Raw genomic sequence first — 12,641 nt, forward strand, 5'->3', positions numbered from 1 at the left:
AAAAGGCCTGATATTGCCACTCGAAAAACGTATCGTCGACTGCGCTGCCTGTTCTGAAGGGCTGCACTCTGGGGGGGGGGGGGGGGGGATTATTTGTCGCCCTACGACAAAGGTTCAGTCACCCTCTGAGGTGAGCGTAATGCTTCGTCTCAGGACAGTCGTCCACTCACCACCTAAGAAACACCCGAGGTCTGCCTATTGAATACATCACGTGGAGAAAAGCGAGCGGACATTGTGAGTTCTCCATTCGCAGACTGTACCCATCTGTATAGGCATTATGAAGCTGTGATCGAATCCGCCAGCCCAGAGGCCGGGGGCCGGGCGGGCCGTTCCCGACTCCTCCCGTCGACTCCACCGCCGCCGCCGCCGGGGGCCGATCGACCGATGTCGACCGTGAAGTCGGCGCCGCCGGGTCGGGTCGCCGAGGGGGAGGGAGGGGGCGGGGTCAGTCGGCTTGCCGAGGCGGGCAGAGCGGGGTCCGGCGGCGCGACTGGACGAGCTGGCGGGTGTAGTGCCTTGCGACTGTTGCGACTGTGCGCGTCTGAGTTCATGTAACCATCACCTCTACTGTCACCGGTATACTGTACAGCTGTGCTCAAAGGCCGCGTCCAACTCTACTGTGGCAAGGTTGGGACCGTGCGCAGCAGTCTGCACTCTGCAGTCGCTGAATAAATACGTCAAACCCCTGCAGTGAAGGTGACCTGGGGCAGGCAGCGGGGGCACTGCTGCGCCAGCAAGGACTCCAGAGGTGAGACGGTAGTGATGATTTCCATAATTACAACCTTTTAGACAATATCTGAGTGTCCCGAGCAGACGCCAGTCAAGGTCAAGGAGGGCTCACACCGAGTCAGCACCGGAGTGAGGACATCAGGCAGCGCTGGTGGATAGTGAGGGTCATCATCGTCGTCTGTTCGTCATACCTTTCCATCGCGGCCGGCAGTTGGACCCCTCCCGGTTCCCCAGTCTGAGGTCAGCGCAACTTGGATCGGTCGGTCACTCAAGGTCAGTCAGAGACGAGTCGCTTCGTATACTATATGGGGCCGTTTGGGATTTTGGTCGATTGATGCCGTGGCATTTGATGTTAGTGTATGTGTGTTCAAAATTTTTGAAGTCGATTTTATTTATCCGCCTCAGTCTTTCTGGCTTGGTACAGCTGCTTTTTAACGCAGGTATGTACATCCGAAAAAGCTTTTGGATGCATTTTTAGTATCTATGGGATAATTTTGTATTTCTTTCTTTTCAGATAAAGAGAAGATGAGGTATTTTATCAGCATTTTCCTTATATGCTTCGCACCTTCATACGCTGCCGGTAAGTGCCTATATGCCGGTATTTAGAGGCGATCATTTATCCGGTGACCTCGGATGTCAGATCTTTATCAAACAATTCAATAACCCTTTCGAGTTTATTGAGTGCTTACTATTTAGATAACCTGCATGATTCAAACTGAAAGACCGTCTAACATTGTCCGTTTGTCCATTGTCTAATAAAACACCAGCGATACTGTGCAATGCAATGTCTATGAGATGTGTACTTTATAGTGAATGTACCCACATAAACAAATATGCTTCGACATGAAAGTGAAAAGGCACACATCATAACTGAGAGTCCAATCACATCATTGCGGCTGGCCTTTGTTGCTGCATTGCAGCTAGCTGCCTTGTTTGTGGGCCGGCCCCGGGCTCCCCGCTGCCGCTGCTCGCAGCAGTGCAGTGCTCTATTGATTTCGAGTTTCGACTCCGCTCCAGCTAAGTGCTAGCGCGTCATGTGACCGCTCAGCTGGCGGGGCACGCGAGCTGCCAGCACCCGCCCACCAACAGCGGGCTGACAAACCAACACGCCCGCTTTTGATGGCCTCTGCCAGGTGTAAACGAATTTCATACACTCAGTTGATGGCTTAGGAACACTAGTTCAGCGGCCATTGAGTTCATAGTGGTGCCAGGACAGCGTGCGCAAGGTCTGAACAAAGGCGAGGACCGCGAATGAGAGTTGGGTTCGCCACGGGCGCAGTTAGGCGGCAATTCTAGACTTCATCAACTTACGGTGAACTGAAAGAGAGGTTACACGTTTTGCCCGAATGCATTTTCCCAATACGTCGCCATGTCCAATGGATACGTTCATTCACTTGCATACAACCACTGAAAATAATTCGTTCTTACAGTGTAAATAGCTATCGAATCGTTTTCCCACTCCTCTCTCGCCGCGAGAAAGCTTCAAGCCGTGCGGCACAGTATAACTCCAGGCGTCCGACGCTCCTGCCATCTAGCGTCGGGAGTGGGAACGTGCCGTGTCCTGTGGTACAGCATACCTACGCAGGCGTGCGATGCTGGTGCCATCTAGGGGGAAGGAAGTTAACCACAAAGTAACCGGGTGGCCGGTTCTATTCCGAAGTTTTAGTGATGTGCTGATTCGGATTTACATTATATCAAAGTACTCCGTCACTCTGCCCCGTGTTTCCTCCGTCGCTCTCTCCCGGCAGACGGCAGTGACCCCCAATCGGCCGGCGCTGCCGCTCTCTCGTGGCTGCTGGGGGAGCGGCGGTCAGACGGTGGCTGGGGGGACGGCACGGCCGCGGCAGTCATCGCACTGAACCTGGCTGACGGCAGTGGTCTGGGCCGGACCGATGGTCTGGGCCGGACCGATGGTCTGGGCCGGACCGATGGTCTGAGCCGGACCAGTGGTCTGAGTCGGACCGAGCATCAGCTGGCCGAGAAACAGCTGCAGATTGAACTGCTGGCCGCCATCTGGAGGTAAGTGAGCGGTTTACCGCGATATGAAATATGATTCGCGTTCAGAGCTGGTTTAATTTGTCCACAGGTTTATTTTAATTTTCAACGCTGATCTACGACTCAATTTACTATTTTCATTATTTAAATGTGTATTTATATGCGCTTGTCGTGTGTTTGTGTGTCTGCAGACAGCACCAGAGTCCGGTAACTCCGGTGCGGCTGGCCGAGTACGTCACGGCGCTGGTCAGCTCCTGTGTGGACGTCACCCGGTTCCAGGGAAAGGACCTGACAGGTGGGTCAACGGGTCGCTAGAGGTCACCAGAGGTTACCGGGTCATTGAGTTACTACAGGTCGGCACAGGTCACCACAGGTGATCAATGATCGTGTCATCGCCGATTAGAGGTCACCAAAGGTCACCAGGTCATCACAGATCGCCACCGGTGATCATGCCTTCAGATCACAGGTCACCATAGATGGCCAGATATCTTGGCCCTCGGGTAACTAAAGCTTACCACGTCATCACAGGTCAACAGGTCACCGAAAGTCCAAGGTCACCAAATAATTTACAAAATGAAGCGTCGTGATGCCGTGCCATCATACGAATATTCTCTATAGTTAGGGAAGTTAGGGGACATTCAACAAAACTACCGTGACAGCACAGGTGATAGAGGCAGAGAAACTTGGTTTTATTGACCTAACTTGTTTGAATTGACTATATGTTCCGACGAAATACGATTGTTGCGACTCGATCTAAAAGGCTCTGTTCCAAAGTTATCCCATTATTCGGTTAGTCAATGATGCCCTCTGGCTGGTGTTTACGATCGTGTTTAGCATGCTAGGCACGACTGCATTTTATTACTACAAAGCTGTAGCCCGTTATACACAGTCATCAATCAACAACACTGGTTCCCAGCACTATTCCCAATTTCAACGACTGAATGGACTCGAGAATTTACACATACAATATTTTTAATGACCTCCATATATCGGCTCTTCCTGTGAATTTTGTGCCGTTTATTCAGTTACTACCTATTGTCTGCATCTTTTTCTGCAACGGTTCTCCCACACCGATCACATACAAGATCATTAGTTACGACGATCACTGACGGCTTATCATGCAACTCCTGGCTGTGGTCCTTTATCAACTCATTCACCCATCCCCTCACTCCTGGGCTACTGCGCAGTGCGCGGCTACATTTCCTGTCCACCCCCTCTCCCGGGCCCCCTCTTTCCGTCCGACCTCCTTTCTGCCAAGGACGATGTCTCGTCAACCCACGAGTTATGGGCCACAGCCCGCTTCCGTATCCAGCGACCATGGACTGAATGGGAGAAATACAGCTACGAGGACGGCCGACTCGTCTCAGCCAGGCCCGGCTTGGCTCGACCAGGGAAAGAATGGGGGTGAAATGGTTTTCGCAGAGATGGAGGCCGGCAGTTGAATCAGGGTAGAGAATCGGAGAAAAATGGAGTGAGTGGGGTAGAGTGTGGGAAAGGTTTAGGGCGAGGTTCAGAACTGAGACGAGAAATGACAGGGGCGAAAATGTTTGGAGTAATGAGTTAGAGCGTTGTGGTAGGCAGCTAAACGCAGGAGAGCGCTGCGTAGTTTGTATGTGCGTAGAGGGCAACATCTGAGGAGTTGACAAAAAGAATTAACTGTTCGAGGTCCACAGAAAAATAGCTGTAACACTGGTCGTAGGAAAAGCGGAAGCTACTAACTATTTCGTGATATCCATGGGCACTGTTACTTACATCACGGCGATGACTAGATAACACTATCCAGAGGATAATCTGTGTCATTCCTGTCATGACTTCCTCTCTTTCCCTCTGTCGTCAGCCATGATGCGTCACCGTGTGGCCGCCGACGACTCAGCCCTGCCGTCTGTGGAGCTGGCCGCCTGCTTAGCCGGGGCGCCGCACCGACGCAGGAACTATCTCCGACTGCTAACAGCGGTCGAGGGCGAGCGAGCGGCTAACGTCAGCACAGGTCAGAGGTCATGTGTGTTAACCAGAGGACAGGGGGGCGGTTCGGAGTGGAACACTGCCAGGGAAGTAGCGATGAGGGATATGCACTATGCTGTCTTGGTGTGTCAAAATACAAATACACAATATACATATAGACCAAGTCAATTTGTAAGCGTGTAGCCCAGGCTCAGAGCCCGTCACAGTGACTAACTCCCACTCAGTCAGCGCCTTGTGATTCAAATTTTTTAATGAACCCCAACCTCCAGAAGGAAGCGTTTCGCTATGTATCACGGATGACGACACATCCAGGATTAGTCCTGACCTCCAGCCCAATCTGGTGGCCATCTGAGACCTCTCCCCTCACAGAGACACTGGCTCTGGCCGTGCTAACCCTTCGCTGTATGGAGGCGAGGGGAGGCCGGCGCACGGAACACCACTTGACGGAGACGACCCGGCGACTGGCGGGGAGACAGCGGGCGGACGGCGGCTTCGGAGACCTGCAGACTACACTGCTGGCCCATCAGGTGACTAAGAGCCAAGAGGGGACATGATGTCTGCCCTATAGGCCCATCAGCTGAATAAGGAGGAAAAGGATGCATCCCTCTGAAAGGATGCCTATTAATGCCTCCCTCTAAGCCCAACAGTTAAACTGAGAGGAATTTGAAGGGAATGAGCACAAGTGGCAACCCTACTGGTTCATGAGGCAATGTCAGGGAGCGAGGGCCCTGCACGCCATTTTTCTGGCCTGCCAGGTCCATGCGACTAAGGAGAGTGGAGGGCGGAGGCTAGGTAGGACCCTACTTGTCCACCATGCTGATAAGGATGCCACAATAACCTATGCGCCATCTCCCCGTCCCCCTCACAGGCGCTGACTGCTGTGGCCGCCGCCGGCTGGGACTCGGCAGCCTCTCTGCGGTTCATTCTCTCCAAACGGCACGGCTCACTGGGTGACGTACGACTGACGGCGACTGCTGTCGGAGTGCTGAGTGGAAAGTCACTGCTGCACGTCACAGACACACCGTGCCACCGCGGACAGATAGTCGGAGGTGAGCGCTGCACAGCGGGGGAAACATGAGTAGATATTCGGTCTAACATCAGTATCGGAAAAACACAGCGCAACATGTTGCACGCATATGGATGCCATCAAACGGCTACGTAGGGTGACACTTATTTTTGAACTTTTGATTTTTCAGGAGCGAAGGCCTGGGTATGGTGTGAAACCATGAGAAAATACCTCCTGTGAATTTTCACATCGATCGAACATATTTAAGAGGTGCCCCAAAGCCAATTTTTTTGGCAACGTGCACCAAAAATAGATAGCGCATTTTTAATTCAATTTTTGATAAAGTACACATGCAATTTGGCTTTAAACAAATCGTTGGGGGTGTAAAACGTCGATAAAAAATTCCCACCCCTCAAACAACCAATGGCAATTTGTTAAAAGATACACCTGACACGCGCTGTCATGAAGGCACACCACCCTGACCGGCGTGTCTGACTGGGGGATACACATTAAAAGATACATTAAAAGATACACCATACATTAAAAGATACACATACATTAAAAGATACACATACATTAAAAGATACACCCAGCCTCTGACTGGGGGTTTCATGGGAGCCTAAATCCCACTCATTGCTGCTCAGCTAACGTCGAATAGCGCACGTCTGGGAAGCGCCGATGTTCCCCGACAAAAAGTCAAAAAGACACACTGACACACAAAAAGGCACACCACGCTGACCTGCGTGTATTAGACCGTCGATGGGGGTCTCGACAAAAAGCAAAAAAAGGCACACCTGGCACACAAAAAAGCACACCATGCTGACCTGCGTACATTCGACCCTCGCTGGGGGGTCTCATAGGAACCAAAATCCCAATCACAGGTACTCATCTAGTGTCGACTTGCGGACGTCGGGGAAACGACGTCGATGTTCCTCGACGACCTGGAGAAGGAACTGTCTTTGTTCCTCATCTTTCGTGAGGATGGCGCAATAACTCTGAATCAGAGCCACGCCCCGTTCGGCAAAATCGTTGACAACCTTGAGAACTCGGCTCGGCGGCGGGCGAGCTGGTAGTCCTGGCGTTCCGGCCACTCGGCCGGGTTCACCTCAAGGAAGTCCCACGGGCCAAGGGCGTCCACGAGAAACTTGGAGCTTGACGAAGCGAGGCAGCGTCTTCCTCGTCAGTACAGTCAGGTCAGGCTCCAGTGAAATCCGCTTGGGTGGATCTTCTGCGCCGTCGCGGCCAAAGACAGCCACGATCAGCCTCTTCTCCTCCAACGTGGTCCTCACGTCGAACAGAGCGAGCGACACCAGCTCCTCGGAGATGTACCAGAGATAACGCCCAAACGCTTTCGATGCTTCCCTTGCGATTTTTGATAAAGTACACATGCAATTTGGCTTTAAACAAATCGTTGGGGGTGTAAAACGTCGATAGAGAGGAGTTCTCGATTTCCTCTTCCTCGTAGGATAAGAGTGAGCGGCAGAAAGATAGGTCCTGGGCCGGAGCACGGGCTGCCAGCGGGGCTTCGTACCACGCCGGTACATACAGCGTCGCGAAGAAGAGGACGAAGCGGGCTAAGTTCTTCTCCACCGCCTTGGTGAGCTTGAAATGTCCGCGGGATAAGAAGATCTTCAATGCGTATATCACTTTGCCCATCCATCCAGCGCGGTGGTAGGCTCCGGGCTTGGACATCCTGATTCCTCCAGGGGGAACGCCACCCAAGACAACGATCGTCAAGTTGAGGAGCTCTCGATAGTCATCCCGATGCTGCGTACTTTGAAGTTTCTCCTTGCAGAACATAATGACTTCGTCACTGGTGGACGGGATCGGCTCGATTGGCTCGAACATCGCCTGGTCGATGGATTCCTATTCGGCTTTGAAGCGTTTAAATAGTTGGATATCGGGCCCAGACTACGGTGAGAGACAGGCGCCGAACGTTTTGTCGGCCACGATCTCAAGAATATGGTGCCGGCAGGCCAGGTGGAGGAGATTCCGCCCGAGTCGCTGTTGGACGTAAGTACAAGCTCCGCCGCGCACGCCGGTGTTGGAAGCGGTAGTGTCGAAAGACATTCCCACAACGCGTTCAGTGACGCCCCAATCCTCCAGGCAGCTGACAACCTGAAAGGTGCTGCTGTCTAAGCAACAGACATGAGCAATAGCATGTATGGGTGCGTGTGTGGCAATTATGCGTGCTGCACACTGTCCCTCGTTTTGTATCACACTATCATGACGTGGACATGTGAAAAGCCTCACTATTGAGAGGACCTTGTCTGAATATATCTGTAATCTGTAATCTGTAATCAACCGCGGTGGCAACATCGTCACCCTTTCCGCTGGGCAAGCGTGAGACTCCCATGAGCTTGTTAATGCCATCCCCAGAAACGAGGATGGGAAGGCGCTCAGATGCCTTTGCTGGTGATATCGTCGACGATCTTTCCGCCCCAATGGAGTCGGACGACGAGGGGTAGGTACGCCCGGAGCAAACGTCTTCCGGATCTCCTTCGCCACATCCTCCCTGACGCGCCTCCGGTGTCGTTGGATCGACTCCCGGTTGACTACAAGGTTCTGGGGGCTTGGGTTGTACGCCTCAGCAGCAGCGTGGAGGATGTGGACAGCACTCCGGTTAGATGTTCTTGTTCGATCGAGCGCAGCTGCAATCTGCGGGGTCACCGCCGAGGCTCGAGCTATGCGACGTGTTGGGGGGAGGAAGCAGAAAAGGGCATCAGACGCCATATTGGCTTTGGGGCACCTCTTAAATATGTCCGATTGACCTGAAACTTCACAGGAGGTGTTTTCTCATGGTTTCACACCATGTGCAGGCTTTCGCGCGTTGAAATATTCATTTTGGGATTTCCCCCTACAAATAAGTGTCACCCTAGGCTACAGCATAGAAAATACCATCATCAAGATCGGAATTTTAATTGTCGTTAAACGCCTCAAACCAGTCAATATTTTCCCGCTTGCACGTGTAAGTACTTGCATAGACACTCAAGGCTCCATCCTATCCAGACTCTACCAGTGTGTTCATAGCCGGACCATAAGGCATCCACAGTAGTTTCAGTGTGTCGCCGATCAATAATTCAGCTGGCAGGCTCCCGCTGCTCAACTAACACGAGGCTATGGAACTGACCGCTCCTGTTTACTGCCGACTGCCACCCTCAGAAACTGCGCCACTGCCATCTGACGGCGGGCGGGCGAACTCCGAGTTACCTCCGCCGCCGCCGCCGCCGCCGCCGATCGAGGTGACCCTGTGGTTGTGGATCGGCTCGGAGCCCGACCTTATCTATCGTCAGCTGGTATCTGTGCAGCAGAACGCCAGTGTGTTCGAGTGTCTGCAGTTGGCCGCGCAGCTCAACAGTCACTTTCAGTGAGTGGGGCAACGGGAGAACGGGAAGTCGGAATGAGGTCGCACGAGGACGTTGAGGTAACTGGGAGGACATTTTACAGATGGGAGGACACATTTTGTGAGCAAGATGACAGTGCTATTAAGTAATTCTGCGGCGACCTGGGTGAAAGTGTAGCTTCAGGAATCTCCTGGCGTCCTGGCTTCTAGAAGCCCCCCCCCTCTCTCTCTCTCTCTCTCTCTCTCCAACTAGAAAGCTTCGTCCGCTATATCCCCCCTCCTCTCTAACCAACCCATCTCGCTCGCAGATTCTCCTCTGAGCTCTGGCCCAACGGTCACTACATCCACACCATCGACGGCTACCGAGAGCGGAAGGAGGGCTACCGTTTCTGGCTGCTCTACACCCTGAACAGTGCCCCTGAGCCGGCCTACAAGCCCACAGAGCGGGAGGTTCACGGAGTAGGTGAGAACAGCTGGTGGAGCTCGCTGGAGTCCGGTCTCGCGAGATGTAACGACTCGATGGTCGGAAGGTCTGTTTGGTTGTGTTGATTTAGTTGGATAGGGATGGAAAGTTCTTAAACATATATGTTGTATTATTTTGCAGATAGTATAATGAAAATGGGGCTAATACATATAATTTCATCCTGTCCTAAGAATGGAAAGTGGAAACTATAACGATAGGGACTTCTCCGATCGCTGGTTGACGGTGAGCTCACCACAATCCACGGCTGAGCTTAGAGCGACACTGAGGGTTCTCAGTCAACGTTTCTACCTCTATTTCTGCCGTTTTACCGTATTTATATCATTTTGTGTGCCTGTTTTTTTTCAGGTGTTGACCGACTGCAGCCCCCCGATGGAAGTCACGTGCTGTTTTGGTACCGGGAGATGTAACAAGGCCTCCGACTGACCAGCGACGACTGTTAGTTGTTACGTCTCACGAGAGCGTCCACAACTTGTCAATTCGTCCCGCAGCCAGCCAGCGGCTTTGGCTCGTTTGTTAGTCTCCTGCTGTTAGGCGTGGTCTTCAGTATTTGCAATGCATATTTTTGAGCATATGTATATGAAACCAAAGCAATGGTTCAGTATCGCTTTGATTATGCCATGGATGTTGTCGGACGTTCCCCGATTATGCCAAGGTCTTTGGAAGCGTTCCGCCTATGGGAAGCTTGCTTAGGGAGAGGAATAGGCACGGGGCGCAATATGTCAAATGAGGCACCGACTGCTGCCTACTGGGGGAACGTGCATCGGTTTCGCTTGAGCTTGTTTATCTGCTGATAGTCCTCTCTGGTCACGGCATTGATTGCAAGAGCATTTATTAGCTGGAGAATATGTAGATGTGTGAAGTTGCAAGGGCTCCGCCTGTTGCCACCTCGCTGGACGCTGGTTAATAGTCAGTGCGTCACGTTTGGCTTTGCCCCGGCTTTGTCTCAAGACACTCGACTCGATTTGATGAAAGTTTCGTCCTTTTGCCGGATTCTCTTTCTCGTTCCTCTTTCTGGATCCATGGGACTGGGTTCGTCATTATAAGTTGTGCTGCGATCTTATGTGCCACTCTAAGTATGTGCCGCGATCTCATGATTGGATCTCATTCAACTTGTCAGCCTTCGCAGTACGAGTGTGAACGCCTAGCTGTACGCACTGAAGGTTCACAGTGGTGCCTGAAACCTATGCCTGGTGCGTTTTGCAGAGCTGATTGCCTTATAGTGAGCAGTCGGCGCGTCAGTTGTGTTACTGCTACTGTGCTGTGGGGCTTGACGCTGTGTAAAGCTATTGCGTAAGCCAAGCTTTTGTAGTGGTAAAATGGCTTACAACTCCGCCCGTATGCTTTACCTTGTTTGTGGTGACCAATGCTATAAGCACAGGCAATATAGTGACTACAGCGCCGATGTTTGCTTTCATCATTCCGCAAAAGCCGCGAGCACGGCTTCTCGAAAAGACTTCACAATAGCCCTGAACTTGCATCACCAGTCACGCGTAACGCACGTTACTCGTCACTACGTCACGCGATTTATATATTAACCACCACAGTGCAAGTCCGTAAACATCAACACGCATACGTCAACCTTGACATGTGATATATTTGTCAAAATACGAGACATGCGTTTACGTTTCGGGGCTGATACAATACAGTTTGCATATCACCGGTCTGTGAGGGCGCCTCTCGGTCTGCCCCGCGTGTCCCGTCCTCGAATATTTACAGCACGCTACTACAGTCAGTAACACCCCATCGCAGCGCCACGGTCCAGACTAGATACGTGTTAGTTGACTCTGCGAATACAGCACCACTTGGGAGCGCAGCGAACGGTTCGGCGCCATACGGCCTTCTGGGGTGATCAAACGCTCAACAGATGTCGCCGCCGACCACGGAAAGTGGGTGAATTGAGTCCATGAACATTCGACATCGCATGGCTCATACCGTCCTGACTTGGGAGGGGGGGGGGGGGGGGGGTAAATAGGGGAGTCCTTGGTTCGCAGTGTTTAACGAAACTGAGAGGTCGTCATAGGTCAAATACAGTCTCAGTTGTAATACGATCAAACAGGTGCGGTTCGTCCGGCGCGCACGGCACCTCGCTAAGGTATTGCACAGCGTTCGACCGGCGCGAACTGTAGGCTGGGGCGGCCAGCAGCCACCGATCACCTCGATCGCTCTCCACACCACCCTCAGGAGCCCACGATCAGCGGCGACCGAACATCCGCCGCGGCCCTCCTTGGTCAGACTCTCCAGGCTCAGAGCCAGAGCTACGCAGCTAGCTCCAACAACCCACCGCCAGGCCTTAGAGAGCGCTATAGACCAGTCCAGCTTTCCCCGCCCTACAAACACACCACCGCATTAACTAGTTACTCCGACCCGCGGGTCTCTCAGCCGCCTACCCGGGGCGCTCAGTGGCGTCTCTGCGGCCTCCGCTGCGCTCGCTGGCCGGCCGGTTGGGTGGGAGGACTTCCCGTCTGCGCCGACGCCGTGCTGCTCGACTGGAAGCTCACCGACATTCCCGAGTCTAGCGAACCCACGCTGCCGCGGCGCTGCGGCCGCGCCTCGCTGACGTCAAGTAGAGAGTTGGAGAGGGCGGCCCGCTTCAGTCCGACGCCGCCGCTGCTGGCGGACTTTGCTGAGCCGTCTGAGCCGTCCTCGACATCAGCTACGCCCGAGTCCCGGTTATCGGTGGGCCGGCTGGAACAGACGGGGCACGGGCGCGGTCAGACGGCAGGAATAGTTAGTGGCAAGTCAGAACTATTATTATCAGTCAAGACAAAAAGGGAGACGAGAGCAGAGTCCGTTGGCAATGTCTTCTTTCCTGGCTGTTTTAACAAGGTTGCAAACGCCAGTCGATGGTGGCAGCACCGAGCACCGGTTAGTTGTAGATGACTGACAACCTTCACAATCAGAGCGTAGTAGTAGTAACACACGATCGCTGCCTATTGCTTATCCTCTCGAGTTAATCGTCGACCTACTTAGTAAAAACATCCCAGCTCCTACGATCCCACTCAAGAAAGGAGTCATCCCCACTGTGCGAGGCAGGACGTGTCACTGCCACTGCGGGTGCGCTGTCCGCAGAGCAGCACTAACGGAAAACCATGACATCAGCCGCCCTCGGCCGGTAAAAACAA

The 12,641-nt window shown here is 53.0% G+C and overlaps 2 protein-coding genes across 2 annotated transcripts in view; one reads left to right on the plus strand and one right to left on the minus strand.

Moving 5' to 3' along the window:
* Positions 1-1,848: 1,848 nt before the first annotated feature.
* On the plus strand, positions 1,849-10,919 carry LOC122369244 (uncharacterized protein CG3556-like). The gene is made up of 9 exons (XM_043343829.1): positions 1,849-1,864; positions 2,478-2,748; positions 2,916-3,019; positions 4,562-4,711; positions 5,056-5,213; positions 5,555-5,735; positions 8,855-9,059; positions 9,344-9,498; positions 9,865-10,919. Exons 1-9 carry the CDS (start codon positions 1,849-1,851, stop codon positions 9,924-9,926), a joined length of 1,302 nt encoding a protein of 433 aa, XP_043199764.1. The 3' UTR covers positions 9,927-10,919.
* A 174-nt stretch (positions 10,920-11,093) lies between these two features.
* LOC122369245 (IQ motif and SEC7 domain-containing protein 1-like) overlaps positions 11,094-12,641 on the minus strand; it is a 60,500-nt gene continuing 58,952 nt past the window's right edge. Inside the window, exon 13 of the mRNA XM_043343830.1 lies at positions 11,094-12,204. Coding sequence (XP_043199765.1) covers positions 11,916-12,204 — 289 coding nt within the window. The 3' untranslated portion in view covers positions 11,094-11,915. The remainder of the gene's footprint in view (positions 12,205-12,641) is intronic.

The sequence above is a fragment of the Amphibalanus amphitrite genome, unplaced genomic scaffold (assembly GCF_019059575.1).
Source record: "Amphibalanus amphitrite isolate SeventyFive unplaced genomic scaffold, NRLGWU_Aamphi_draft 001019F_arrow, whole genome shotgun sequence".
Taxonomy (NCBI): domain Eukaryota; kingdom Metazoa; phylum Arthropoda; class Thecostraca; order Balanomorpha; family Balanidae; genus Amphibalanus; species Amphibalanus amphitrite.